The sequence below is a fragment of the Gossypium hirsutum genome, chromosome D04 (genome assembly GCF_007990345.1).
Source record: "Gossypium hirsutum isolate 1008001.06 chromosome D04, Gossypium_hirsutum_v2.1, whole genome shotgun sequence".
Taxonomy (NCBI): Eukaryota; Viridiplantae; Streptophyta; class Magnoliopsida; order Malvales; family Malvaceae; genus Gossypium; species Gossypium hirsutum.
In genome coordinates, this window is record NC_053440.1 from 760,285 (window position 1) to 775,113 (window position 14,829).

Below are 14,829 nucleotides of genomic sequence, written 5' to 3' on the forward strand. Positions count from 1 at the left end.
GATGGTTGTTGAGAAATGAGTGACACTTGGGAGAAGAAGAGATGCACACCATGCTCTTTATTGAACAAATTTTATGTGGCTTTGGATAAGTTTGCTATCTGAAACAAGATGCCATCATCTCATAATGCTACTATTGGGAAAGGATTGGGTGTATTCCTTTATAAAACTGGTGTAAGGCTTCTTTGATCTTTCATGAATTGATGAGACAAAAAGAAGGTGACCACTTGTGAAGATTATTTGGAGCCATTTCCTCGTGAGCTGAAGCACTCTTATCATGTTCTCTGTTGGAAGTCTTGTTGATTATTTGTGGACATGTTCTCTGCTGAGCCAAAAAACTTTTTAACTATTAAACTTTCAATGCCTATAAAAAACCTAAAGTTTCTTTTAATGTACTCAAAATAAATATAAAAATATGAAATTTGATTTTTGGATTATTAAAATATTGAGGTGTTTATGGGTTGGGTGACCTAATTCACTATAGGTAGGGCTTGAATTTACATTTTTCAACCATAGGTTGATCCGGCCTAACCCATTTTACTATTTATATTATTTTATAACTAAATTTAAATAAAATTATTTTTATTATTTTTGAGCAATAAAATTAGCCATTTGGGCATTGACTAAATTTGGGGTCAAGCTTGGAAATCTTTTTAAAATGGGTCTCGATCTGACTCAACTCAACTCATGAGCACATGTATATGTAAGTAAATCCATATATATTAAAGATAAAAGAAAAAAAAGAGAGTAAAAGTTACAAAGCGAGTAAGGTATGTAAAATAATAAGACTAATACCTCAACATTTATAATTCCATCAGTTAACCTAAATATTTTATTCTAGTTAAAAAAATGTTAACATCGTTAAAACTACCTATAATCCCTATCAAACCCATAAATAGATTCTAACTTCTGAGCATATCTGTTCTTTTTGAGACAATGTCTAGAACTACCCACAACCCCTCTCAAACCCATAAATATGATGATAATGTGCTTCAACATACTCGAACTCACATCCTCCTATATTAATAATAATATTTATGCCAATCGAGTTAAAACTCAATCGATGAAGTATAATACTATTTAACTCGAAAATTGTAAGAGAAGGAATAGAATAATAAAAAATAGGAGTGGAAGGAGAGAATAAAGAAAGGAAGAAAGTGTCCAAGAAGAAGAAAGTGAAGGTGTGATTAGAAATGTGAGAGCAGGATTCCCACACTTAATGCTTCCAACACTCTACCATTGGAAATAAAATTAAAATATTCTGATTTCCATTTTAGTTAATGAGGTTCCTTCCCCTTTCTTCATTTTCATCCTCTGCTACATTCAAGGGAAAAGCAAATTCCCTTCATTTGCAGCCTTTTCTAACTCTTCCCCTCTTTCCCACACCTTTGTTTTTTCTTCTTATTCCTTTTTTTGAATAGTTGTAAAGTTTTAGTGTCATGGTTGTTGCCTCCTTCCTTCAGTTTCACTTACAACTGCTTCAATCCCACTCTGATTTCTACTGTCAAGCTTGCAGCTATAATTACCATGCTTATATCTTTTGAGTTCTTAATGAAAAAAAATTAATTGATCGATTTAACTGTTAAACGCGTTGATGAGACTAACGATAGTCAACAGGAGATGACACGTGACTTGCTATATGAAAGGACTTAGCAAAAAAAATTTAATTTTTTTAAATTAAATTAATAAATATTTTTAAAAAGTTGTTGAAAAATAATTAATAAAAATTACATCTGGAATGAATATGGGCATGTGTTTGTCCAGGTTCATTTTAATCTACACAATATTTTGTTCAAATTCGTTCTAGATGGGTTCAAAAGTATAAAAAAATCAGAAATTATAAAAATTATTTAAAAATGAAAAAAATGAAAAAAAATTAATATTTTTAATTTTTATTAATAATTTTATATATATTCGAATTTTGTATATGTAAACTATCATTAAAAAGAATTAGAATCTAACCTTCCCAACGTGAATTACAAAATATTGAAAATTGTTAGTAATTATTATTGAAAAATTATATGCTTTGATTGAATCTATTTTTATGTTGATCCACCATTTTTAGCAAGTCTTTCTCTTTTTTACTACCTGCAGTATCCTTTTCTAGTGCCCAAGCTTCCGTATTGCTTTTTGTATGAAGATATCTGTAGTCGGCACAAATTAATTATACAAGAGTTATGGTTAAAAAAAGATTACTGTGCTGCTTGCTTCCATGGAAGAAAGATGGGTCTTAAAATTCAGAAACAAATGCTCACCTCATTCCCAGAAACGTGACATCTCTTGGTGGCCGTCGTCAATCACGTCAACACCTTTAACGATCAACTAAAGAGTTTCGTTAACAGGTGGGCCAAGTTGATTATCCTTTTGCTTTCAAGTAAATTCAAACCCAAACCTTATCCGAATAACATCACGTGTTAACCGCCAACACTATTTTTGAGGTGTCAGTTAAACGTTACGCAAATTAATATATAATAATATAGAACAATAGAATAAAGATTATTTTTAAAAATTATAGCATATAATATATCAATAATTATACGTATATATAATATATTTTACAATCTTATATTATATAACCTTATATTGTATATATTATAAACTTTTACATTGTATCATAAATGTCATTATAAAATGTGACTAAAGAAAATTATATTATATTATACAATTACCGAGATCATAAAAAATAAATTCTTAGTAAAAGATAAATTAGTAGATAGCAATGAGTAGGATCGGATTCTCAGAGGTCGACAATAATTTAATTTCTTTAATAAACAAGTAAAATAAAAATAAGGGGTTTAAAAATAAAGACTAGAAATTAAAGCAATATAAAAAGAGATTGTAAAATAAAATATAAGAAAATCAACGTGACGAAGCTCTAACTAAAGCTAAATTCTCTATTTGATTTAAAAGTTTGATCATTTATGCAAATATAATTTTCAATGTTCTTTAAGAAATTGGTTATAGCTGTTGTTGATGAACGCCTAACAACCAATATCTTTTTATCTTCTCGATAATTGCACCATTAATTATTTACGTTATCAATAAATAACCCTGTAACAAATCCTTTCTAGCTTGAAGGCAAATAAAGGTTAAAACTATTTGGTTATTTTCAGAAAAACACTTAAAAGGTCAATTTTTTAGCAGAAAATTTACAGAGTTTTTAATTTTGAAAATCGATTTTTTAGTTATTAACCCGTGTGGTTTTGCAGTGTCATGTTAAAACACCCGAAGACAGACAAACAAAACAAAAACCAAAAGCAAAAGTCTGAACAAGTTTACAAACCAAAATAATTAAAACGTAAACCTTCAAACAAATAAACTGAAAACAATTTGAGCTCTCGCATGCCGTCCGATGCTAAATTTTACTAATTACCTGAAATGTCAAAAATAAAACAAATGGGTGAGCTACAGAGCCTAGTGTATAACGAAACTCGAATATGAAACACGCAATCACAGTATACAAATCATAGTATCACAGAGAATTTTATATCGATTAATTAAACAAAACTAATGATGCATAAATATGCCAATGCGGTTAAAATTGTAGACAATTGTAGACAATGCAACTAGAAATTGCAGTTAAAATTGCCAACAGATAATCGTAGACAATGCAACTAGAAATTGCAGTTTAAATTGCCAAATCATATACGTGGTCAAGCCATTATGTTGCAGCCTAGCTGCCAGAACAGAAAATGTGGATAAAGCACTAGATAAAGTATATCATTAAACTGTTAAAACTTCCTCTATACCATAATATCCCAACCCCATGCAATGTGACATGGCATGCATAAACTGAATAGAATGATAAACATGTTGAACATGCTTTCATATTCGTAACAGAAACAAGTAAACATGTGATTTCATGCTTTATACACTACACCAAAACAGGCTTTTAGCGGCGCTTTTTAGCGCCGCAGATACTTTTAGCGGCGCTTTGAAAAGAGCCGCAACAGACGCCGCTAATGAATGCGCCGCTAACTTTAGCGGCGTTTTTAGAAATAAACGCCGCTAAAGGTGTTGGTCTATAGCGGCGCTTCTAGCACAAACGCCGCTGAAGACTAAGACCTTTAACGGCACTTTAGTGGAAACGTCGCTAAAGACCCTGATCTTTAGCGGCGTTTGTGCTAGAAGCGCCGCTATAGATCAGGGTCTTTAGCGGCGTTTTTTTCTCAAACGCCGCAATAGACCCTGATCTATAGCGGCGCTTTGACCACAAACGCCACTAAAGAACCTAATCTTTAGCGGCGCTTTCTCCTAAAACGCCGCAATAGACCCTGATCTATAGCGGCACTTCGACCACAAAACGCCACTAAAGAACCTAATCTTTAGCGGCGCTTCGACCACAAAACGCCACTAAAGAACCTAATCTTTAGCGGCGCTTTCCCCAAAAACGCCGCTAAAGACCATGATCTTTAGTGGCGCTTTTTCCACAAACGCCGCTAAAGACTCTTATCTTTAGCGGCGCTTTGACCAAAAATGCCACTAAAGGCCAACACCTTTAGTGACGTTTTTTTTTAAAAACGCCACTAAATTTGGCAGATTTGTAAAATAAAATTTTTTATATTTTCAGCCCTCCTGTAAAAACAAATCAGAAGAAATCATATCTAAACCAGCCAAAAGTAATAAATCTATATATTAAACAAATAATAAATATCAATAAATAAAATAAATTTCGTATTATTCTTACAAAAATGTTAAAAGTTAAAATGATAATTAAAAGTTAAAATCGAAGTATATTTACACGATAGTCTAAGACGGCGGCTGTTGCGACTGCTGAAACATCTTCATCATGCTCTGAAGCTGTTGTTGGAGTTCATCGAACTTTTGACGCTGCTCTACTTCCCTCGCTGCAGCCTCTGCTTCCCTCGCTTTAGCCTCTGCTTCCCTCACTACAGCCTGTACTTCTCTAGCTGCCGCCTCTGCTTCTCTTACTGCCGCATCTACTTTAAGCTGCTGCTGGAGTTCTTCATACTTTCGTTGAACCTCAGCTTCTCTCGCTGCTGCATCTGCTTTTAGTTGTAGCTGGAGTTCTTCATATCTTTTTTGAACCTCAACTTCTCTCGATGTTGCCTCCGCTTTAAGTTGTGTAATTTGCTCAATTGTTGTCGCTTGCATCTGAGCCATCTGGTCTCTTAACCTCTGAACTTCAGCTTCGGCTCGACTCCCCTAAGGCATATATTGTTGCGAGCTAGATCCAAAATATTGGGATGGGTTAACAAAAGATCCTTGAAATCGAACCCGACCATACCTTTCAGGACCCAAAACTTCAGTGATAATCCGGTTATCAATGTCGTCAATATGAACAGAACTATCACTGGAAGCAATCGCTTTGTACTCCGCCTTTTTATCCTTTAATTTTTCCTAAAAAATAAATCCTATAGTTAGGAACGCAATATATATTAAAAAAACCCAATGCAACATAACTTAACAATATTTGCATTACAATAAATGAAATAAATCATTAGAAAATAAACACTATAAATTATTAAAACAATTTAAATTGTATTAATTAAGCAAACGTACCATAATTTATGCAGCTTCAGGAGTCATAGGGTTTCCATCTTTCTTCCTATGTGTAATGTCAAAAAGTTGAAGGCGTCCAACTTTTTGACCGGACGACAGTTCCTACAATACAATAGTAAAAATATTAATGTAAGTAAGTAATAAATATCTGCCAATATTAAAAAATTGAAAATACCTCTGCATGAGCTACACACGCAAAACTTTTCGACCCAGCTGTGTGAGTGAATTTTTGTTGCTGCCTACTTTTTTTTCCAACTTCTTCACGATTCTACATTATGAAATTATTAGTACGTTAATTAGGAAATACTATACACCAAAGTAATTACAAAATTTTATAAGTTAAACATACCTCTCCTTTCTTCGAAGTCCAAAATCTAACGACCTCTTCCCACTGGTACCTCAGCATTCCCGACGGGACATTTTGTAATCTCTCCTCGAGTGTTGTTTTTGTCTTAAAATAGTCTTTCTTTAAAGTGCTCTTATGGTCTCTCCATCTTTTTCCCAATGCCTTCTTTACATAAGCATCGGAGACCTCTAGAGCAAATCTCGCCTACAAAAAACACAACTTAAGAAAGTAAATGTAAACGAAACTTAAACCCAAGTATTATAAATGACATACACGTTTTGTTACCTTAATGTTATCGAGAGCTTGGTTCTTGTTACTCTCGGGCACTTTATGCCATGACTCGAAGTTAATGGGTAACATATTTGCATTCCGTGCTAGAATGCCCATGTATCCTACTAAAAGGTGAGCTTCTGATCCAACAGGCTGACCGAAGCTATTACTGGATACTTGGACACGCTCGACTGGATCTAGGTCGTATAAATCGCTCAGTACCGTACGTCCGCGACCTCTCCGCGTCCGACCAGTTTCATCTGAAAAATAAAAGTATTGTAATATACGAAATTTAAAAAAAACAAACAAGAAGTCAACACACATGTAAATAAAATGTTAAATTACTTTGAACTTCTATAGGTTCCTCAGGTGTAACCGGAACATTCGAAGATCCAAAAGTAGTCTGTTGTTCAGTGCTGTTTGTTTCCGTCGAGTTTGGAGTACCTTGAACAATACGGTGCGATCGCACTTTTCTTCTAGGCATTTTATCTGCAATACAAATAAATTAGTTGAAAACTTAGTATACAATTACAACAATAATATCACATATAAAATAGTTGAAATGTCATCATTCGTAGATGTAATTAGATAATCGTAAAAGCTTACTACATTATAATTCGTAAATCTCTTCATCCGTATCCTGGCGGACCCATTGAAATTGTGTACTAGTACTAGGGATGTTTTCGTTTAAGTTCTGTTCTGGAAATGGCAAAGTTTGTGTTCTATCGTCAATGTCATCTCTACTTCCACTGCCCATGTCAAACAAGTCTCTAGGGATGTTACGGAGTACAACGTACCAACCCTCATCAGTTGGGTCTTTTGAGTAAAAAACTTGTTTGACTTGAGAAGAAAATACATACGGCTCATCAATCAATTGTTGTCCTGTGTGAATCAATCGAGCAAAGTTTACCATTGTGAAACCAAATTGATCTTGCTTGATTCCACGTGCAGTGTTAACATCGGCCCAATCACCTCGAAATAAGACAACTTTCCATTTGTCGTAGTAATCCAACTCAATTATGTCAGTAAGAAGTCCAAAATATTCCACATTTCCCTCCACAGGATTATTGTCCCTAGCACTAGCATAACTTGTAATTGAGGAATTAACCACTATTCCACAATTTTGCGTTCTCCTCAATCTCTCGCGATATTTTGTATGAAATCTGAATCCATTTATGAGGAACACACTATATCTTTTAACCACCCGATCTGGACCTTGGGAAAGCCATTTAACTTCGCCGGTGACGTTCTTCCCACTCCAAACCTATTAAATGGAAAGTAAACTGAGTAATTAAAAATGTTTTGAGTAAATGTTATTATTTGTCGGTGAAAGCTCCAATTACATACCGTTTGGCTTAATCATTCATGAAAAGATTCTGTAAACAACTTATTGATATCTCGATGTTGTGTTCTTCGGGAGCGCGAACGAGATCTCAATATTTGTTTGTACTCACTATGTTAAAAATATGTTCACTTTGTTAGACTATAAACAATTTTTAAATGATGAATATTTATCAAATTTCCAGAACTTACTTGCGTAAAGGTTCGATTGATTCGTGGTGAAACAGAACATATCGATGTGCTTGAACCCACGATAAATCATCTAATTCTGCAATTTCAACTTTACCGATTGGTTCTCCAAAACTTTGGAACAAATAAGTCTCGACAAAGTTATGATCCGCGAGTCCAGCATTTCTATTTGGTCTGTTCAACCTTGTTTCAACATCTTCCAAATATCTTGAACAGAAGGTCATACATTCCTCTGCCAAGTAGCCTTCAGCAATCGATCCTTTTGGATAACGCTTGTTGCGGCAATAAGACTTTAATTTGGATAGGAACCTAAACACGGTATACAACATTATCAAAAGTTGTAACTAAAGGCATATAGGTGAATGGAGGAAAATTTTAAAAATTGTAATTAACACCTTTCTATGTGATACATCCATCGATAGAAAACGGGTCCGCCAAGAATTGTTTCATGCGGGAGATAGATTATCAAGTGAACCATAATAGTGAAAAAGGAAGGTGGGAAGATTTTCTCCATGTTGCATAAAGTTAAAGCGGCTCGATCCTGTACCTTCTGAAGTTCTTGAACATCCAAAACTTTGCCACAAATAACTTTCATTATATTGGATAGTTCAATTATACAAGACATCACATTCTTCGAAATACAACATCGTAGATCAACTGCCAGTAAATCTTGCATTAAGATGTGATAGTTATGTGATTTTAGCGAATATAGTCTTCGATCTTTAACACTAACACATCGAGATATATTAGATGCATACGCATCTGGAACCTTTATATCCTTCAACACCATGCAGAACACTTCTTTCTCTGTCTTCGACATTGAGAAAATAGAAGACGGCAACCGATATTTACCATTCGGAAGTGGATTCGGATGAAGATCAGGTCAAATTCTCATCTGAACTAAATCAAGTCGACTCTGAAGATTGTCTTTTGATTTTCCGTCTACATTCAAAATTGTACAGACAATGTTCTCGCAAACATTTTTCTCAATGTGCATAACATCAAGATTGTGTCGTAAAATGTGGTGCTACCAATAAGGCAACTAAAAAAAATACTTCTTTTTTTCCACAAGTCCGCCTCATTAGGATCATCCTCTTCATCGGAGTTATCATCAGCTTCATCATTTGATCTTTTATTTCTTTGCGTGTTTGCCGGTTGATTCATCTTCCCATAACTAAAATTCATATCTTCCAACATTAACAAGATTTCAGATCCACTTGTCTGTGAAGGAGCTTCTCTGAACTCTTCAGTACCGTCAAATGTCGAACTCTGAGATCTAAATCTATGATTTTCTGGTAACTACCGACGATGCCCCATGTAAGAGAACTTCTTCCCATTGTATAACCATTGCGAACATGTTTGTGCAGCACAACAAGGGCACGCATAACGACCCTTGGTACTCCAACCGGATAAATTGGCATAAGCGGGGAAGTCATTAATGGTCCACATCAAAGCTACACATAAATTAAAGTTCTCCTTTCTCAGCACATCGTATGTCTCGACACCAGCCCATAATTGTTTTAACTCTTCAATAAGTGGCTGTAAATAAATGTCGATATCATTCCCGGGCCCTTTCTCTCCAGGGATAATCATAGATAAGATAAGGGAAGATTACTTCATGCAAATCCACGGAGGCAGATTGTAAGGAACAAGCACTACTGGCCAAGTACTGTATGCAGTACTCATGATCTTGTAAGGATTAAATCCATCAGATGCTAGGCCAAGCCTTACACTCCTAGGATCACTTGCAAAGCTTGGAAATTTATTGTCAAATGATTTCCAAGCTAAAGAATCTGCCGGATGCCTTAATAGTCCATCATCGGTTCGTCCTTCATGGTGCCACGTCATTGACTCCGCAGTCTTCGACGACATGAAAAGCCTTTGAAGCCTTGGTATCAGCGGAAAATACCGCAAAATCTTGACCGGCTTCTTTCTTGGCTGTGCATCATTTTCATCGTCGTTCCCATCTTCTGTGTTTCTATTTATCCAACGGGATTCGCCGCATACATGACAACACTGTTGGTTTCTCCGATCGCCCCAGTACAACATGCAATCATTCGGGCAACTATGGATTTTGTTGTACCCAAGACCTAAGTCTTTTATCATTTTCTTCATATCTTTGCATGACTGAGGGATTTTTGCAAACGGAAACATTTCTCTCAAAAACTCTAATAGCATTGTCAATGAGTTCCCGGTCCACCCTCCCAAACATTTTAACTGGAAAAGACGAATGCAGAAAGACATTTTTAAAAATTTCGATCCCTCATATAGTTCTGAGTTCATCTTATTAAGTAGCGCGTAGAACTTCGCCGCTTCTCCATTCGGCTCTTCATGAGGTACACTTCTTCCCTGTTCGGCAAAAGCATTTCCACTGAGATTACAATCATCAGATGCCACAAAGTCGGCTGGGAACGACTGCAAACCATGATTGTGCATATTAAATGCATCCCGCAACATCCCTTCCATGTCATCCCCTCTAACAGACTGATGGTAAGCATTACCATCATAAGATACATCCATCCTTGAGGAGGAAGTACTAGGCGGGCATTCTCCATGAAAAAACCATTGTTTATAACCCCGAACAAAACCATCAACAATTAGATGCTCGTATACAATTTCACGATAATGCCAGTTTATGTTCACACACTTCTTACACGGGCAAAGAATCATGTTCTCTTGGCTTGCATATTGAAATGCAAAATTTAGAAAAGTCTGTACTCCATTTCGATAACCGTCGCTTACCCTTAACAAATTCATCCAAGAGTGATCCATTTCTTAATTATGTATGTCTGACATTGACAATAAATTGTACAGGTTTAAGATTTAGGAATAAGTGTAATTAAGGTATGTAAGTTATTATTTAAGTTAAGGTATAGTAAATATCATGGTAACTTATAAGTGTATTTAACTTATTTGAGTTCCACCACATAAGGGATATTTATGTAAGTTATGTAAGTTATGTATTAAGTAAATTATGTAAGTTATGTATTAAGTAGGTTATGTAATTTATGTCTTATGTAAGTTATGTAAGTTTTTGTTTTTGTGTATTATGTAACTTATTTAATTTGATCTGGTTATGTATTATTATGTAAGTTATTATTTAGGTTATTATGTAAGTCATTATATATGTTGGTTATGTAAGTTGTGATATGATTAATATTTATGTATGTAAGTTATGATATGATTGATAAATTTAAGTTATATAAGTTATGTATTATTACGTAAGTTATTTAAGTTATATGATTGATAAATTTAAGTTATTTAAGTTACGTAAGTGGTGTATTATGTAAGTTAAGTAAGTTACGTAGGCTATGTATTATGCAAGTTATTTATGTAAGTGGTGTATTATGCAAGTTATTTATGTAAATGGTGTATTATGTAAGTTATGTACGCTATGTATTATCTAAGTTTTTATGTTATTATGTAAGTTATGCAAGTTTCTATATAAGTTTCTATGTAAGTTATGTAGGTTATTATTTAAGTTATGTATTATGTAAGATTAAATAAAAATTTTATTTAAGTTATGTATTATGTAACTGTATATATAAGTTATGATATGATTGATAAATTTGAGTTATCAAATTTTATTATGTAACTGTATATATAAGTTATGATATGATTGTTATTATGTAAGTGTATTATGTAACAGTTACATATATAAGTTAAGAATAAATAAAATTTAGCATTAATTTGTCCCTGTTTTTAGTAAAGGTTCAATACACAATAATTTTATGGAGAAAAATTAGTTCATATGCCCTTATTTTTTAAAGGTACAAATATAATTATATTAATATTTGTGATCACAAGTAATTTAACTTAACAAACTAACCAATCAACACGCATACAGTTACATTCGTTGTAGCACTCTAACCTAAAATCTTCAAGTTTTCAAAGCTTCAACCTTGTTTGGTTAACTAAAGTGGGAACCTTTTATTTTTAGGCCAACCATCTTCATAGAGATAATACGAAGAATCCGAAGGCATGGTGAAGGATGAAGAAGGAAAGCTCTTTTCTGAGCTTTTCAAATCCATTGAAGAATATGAGAAATCTCTTGAAGCCAAACAGTCCCAGAATCCATGACTTGATTGAAATAAAAAAAAAGGGGGGCTTCTTCTTGCTATATATGAAACTTTATGTTACCCATGTTATTCGAATTTTAAATATATATATAAATTTTAAATATATATATATTAAAAAATTATAAAAATATTATTTAATGTAAGTAATATATTACAAATTTAAAGAAAATTAATTACTTTTTAATTAATTATAAATTTTCATCAAATTAAACACTAAAAATTAAACAACCTACTTTCAAACATTAAAATGTTCATCAAATAAAAAATTATAAATATCACATTAAAAAAATGTTAAACTCGTTTTAAACCTTTCATAATTACGTACATATAATCATGTCGACATTAGTGTTGTGTTTTAATTACTCATAAAATGACACATATTTTGCAATGCTAGTGAGGAAAAAACACCTTAGTTACAAAACAAAATAATGAAAGAATAAATCAATGTCACCGATATGCCTTTACAGTTAAAAAAGAAAAAAAATTGAAAAACTCACTCATTTCTCTCGATATTATCTCTCTGTTTATATGCCTTTACAGTTAAAAAAGAAAAAAAAAATCAATGTCTCGATATTGCTTTCTGGGTTTTCAGGCTCACCAACTCTCTTCCCAAGCTCTCGTTTCAGCCAATTAAGAAGACATGGAAGTGGCTGTTGAGGTAGAAGATGATCTATTTTTTTGCAGATTTAAACAAGCAAATCTCTTTGCTTATCATGGATGATGAGCAAATAAATCCTCACCGACAAAAAATTATAAATTGAAACCTCACCGAAAAAACATTAAAAATTGAAACCTCTGTGAATAACATCATAAATTGTCGCTTCAGCAAAACATTAAAAATTGAAACCTCACCGACAAAACAAAAAAGAAAAAAGAAAAAAAAGACCATCTCAAATGAAACATTTTAGTCTGCATAAACCCAGTCTTATTTGTCTTGCAATTAAAAGAAACCAAAAAGAAACAAAAACTAAGGGCAGAGGGAAAAACATAAGAAAAATAGAAGAATAGAATAATCTTACCGATTTCTCTGACGGCTGAGGAGTGTGACGGTAGAGGCCTGCGACGGTCCACGAGTGCGACGATGCAGCAGATTTGGGGAAGTTCTGTCTCGTCGAGGGCAGCAGGCTAAGGTTCTTTATTTGGGGGAATTTTGGGGAAAATAGGGAGGGGAATAGAACCAAGGTTTTCGGGTATGGGGAAATTTGGAAGCAGAAATAATTGAAATTTGCGGCGTTTCTACAGTAGCGCCACTAATGCCCACAAAAACGGTGAAGTTTTGTTTAAACAACAGCCCAACCTTACGGCGTTTTTATAAACGCGCCGCTAATGCGCACATTTAGTGGCGTTTTTCCCTAGCGCCGCTAAAGCCATTAAAATCGCAGACTAAAGCTACGCCGTTTTGTCTATAAAATTAAGAATTTTTGTGGCGTTTTTATTCCAAACGCCGCTAATGTCTCGTTTATTGCGGCGTTTTTAGTAGAAACGCCACTACGAAATCAAATTTTATATTGAAACGGCGTCGTTTAGGTATTCCATAGTTTTGTTAAGTAATATTTATAATATATAGTAGTAAAATTATAAATTTTAGTGTTTTAACTAATATTTATAAATTTTAGATAAAATTATAAATTTTAGTGTTTTTATTTTTTTATTTTAATTTAATTCCATTTGTTAATTTGGTCCTCTCCTAAATTATCAAATGTTATATATTAATTTTTTTAACTTATTTATTAGTTTCCTTTAAGTAATATTTATAATAAATTAGATAAAATTAACATTTTTAGTGTTTAAATTTCATTTTTATTTTTCTATTTTAATTATCTTTTATTTTCTTCCACATTTGTGGTGTTTTAAAGAAAAAACGCCACTACCTAAACTGACCCTATTGAAAAATTGCAATACATATTTGCGGCGTTTTTACAAAAACGCCGGTAATGTCTACCTTTTGCGGCGTTTTTGCTGAAAACGCCACTAAAAAATTTAAATTTTTCTACCCAAACGGCACCGTTTTAGGAAATTTTAATACATAGTATTGGTGTTTTTTGCGGAAAACGCCGCTAAAGCTCGCATATTTTTTTATATTCAATTATTGTATCTTTCATATAAATTTTACATAAAGAATTATTAAAATTTTAAGTAATATTTAAAAGAATTAGAAAAAATTTTATTTCATTTTTTTGTATTTTATTTTTTCTTATAATTTGGTCCTATCCAAATTAAATAATTACATAAAGAATTATTTTTTATTCCATTTTTATTTTTGTATTTTATTTTTCTTATAATTTGGTCCTATCCAATTTAAATAATTACCTATCTATCCATATTAAATATATCAAATGGTTTAGATTAAATATTTTTAAATATAAAAGCATTAATTAATTGTATAAAATTGTATCATTTAACAAATCTAAAATAAACCTTAAATCTTAAATTAACCATTCAATATACATAAAGTCTATCTATTATATATCTCTTAAATAATATAAACTATACTCATAATTTCAATATATTAAACTTATTATTATATCTTTTACAATTATATAAGAACATATTTAATATATAAATAAAAAACTAATTAGTCTAAACCTTAAACCTTAACCCGACCCTTGAAACTCTAAATCCCTAGCTCTTAACCCCATAAACCCCCTAACTCCTAACCCCTAAACCTTAAACCATAATCCCTAAATCCATATATATCCCCAAACCTTAAAATAGTAACTCCTATCTTAAATTAACCATATACCTTAAGCCATATAAACCCTAAACTATAATGATAATTAATTAAATATTTTAAAATATTTGTTATCTTATCCTTTTCAATTATATATGAAATTTAAAAACATATTTAAAATATAAATAAAAAAAATTAATTTAAACCCAAAACCCTAACTCGACCCATGAAACCCTAAACTATAAATCCTTAGCTCTAAACCCCTAAACCTCTAGCCCTAACCCCTAAATCTTAAATCCTAACCCGACCCTAAATCCCTAATCCCTAAACCCCAACCCAATCCAGATTCCCTAACCCTAAACATTATTTAATATATAAATTAAAACACACTAATTAATCTAAACCTAACCCCT

The 14,829-nt window shown here is 32.7% G+C and overlaps 2 protein-coding genes across 4 annotated transcripts; both read right to left on the reverse strand.

Moving 5' to 3' along the window:
• Positions 1–3,244: 3,244 nt before the first annotated feature.
• Positions 3,245–5,331, reverse strand: LOC121216204 (myotonin-protein kinase-like). The gene is made up of 2 exons (XM_041091566.1): positions 4,739–5,331; positions 3,245–3,370 (listed from the first exon to the last, which is right to left on the reverse strand). The coding sequence occupies exon 1, from the start codon at positions 5,119–5,121 to the stop codon at positions 4,747–4,749; it is 375 nt and encodes a 124-aa protein (XP_040947500.1). The 5' UTR covers positions 5,122–5,331; the 3' UTR covers positions 3,245–3,370; positions 4,739–4,746.
• Positions 5,332–5,520: 189 nt separating this feature from the next.
• LOC121216205 (uncharacterized) lies at positions 5,521–13,022 on the reverse strand. 3 transcript variants are annotated; one of them, XM_041091568.1, is made up of 4 exons: positions 12,765–13,022; positions 6,482–6,625; positions 6,152–6,396; positions 5,521–6,070 (listed from the first exon to the last, which is right to left on the reverse strand). In XM_041091568.1, exons 2-4 carry the CDS (start codon positions 6,618–6,620, stop codon positions 5,843–5,845), a joined length of 612 nt encoding a protein of 203 aa, XP_040947502.1. In that variant the 5' UTR covers positions 6,621–6,625; positions 12,765–13,022; the 3' UTR covers positions 5,521–5,842. The 3 variants fall into 3 exon arrangements, with proteins under 3 accessions (XP_040947502.1, XP_040947503.1, XP_040947501.1); XM_041091569.1 differs by lacking the exon at positions 12,765–13,022 and adding an exon at positions 6,743–7,400 and having other exon boundaries at positions 5,828–6,070; XM_041091567.1 differs by lacking the exon at positions 12,765–13,022 and adding an exon at positions 6,746–6,996 and having other exon boundaries at positions 5,828–6,070.
• Between the last annotated feature and the right edge of the window lie 1,807 nt (positions 13,023–14,829).

Coding starts and splice junctions, on each gene's coding strand:
- LOC121216204 (XM_041091566.1), bottom strand. CDS start 5,121: ATGGCTCAGATGCAAGCGACAACAATTGAGCAAATTACACAACTTAAA.
- LOC121216205 (XM_041091568.1), bottom strand. CDS start 6,620: ATGCCTAGAAGAAAAGTGCGATCGCACCGTATTGTTCAAGGTACTCCA. Junction 6,397..6,481: donor GGAACCTATAGAAGTTCAAA/GTAATTTAACAT, acceptor TTTATTTTTCAG/ATGAAACTGGTCGGACGCGG. Junction 6,071..6,151: donor AAGCTCTCGATAACATTAAG/GTAACAAAACGT, acceptor TGTTTTTTGTAG/GCGAGATTTGCTCTAGAGGT.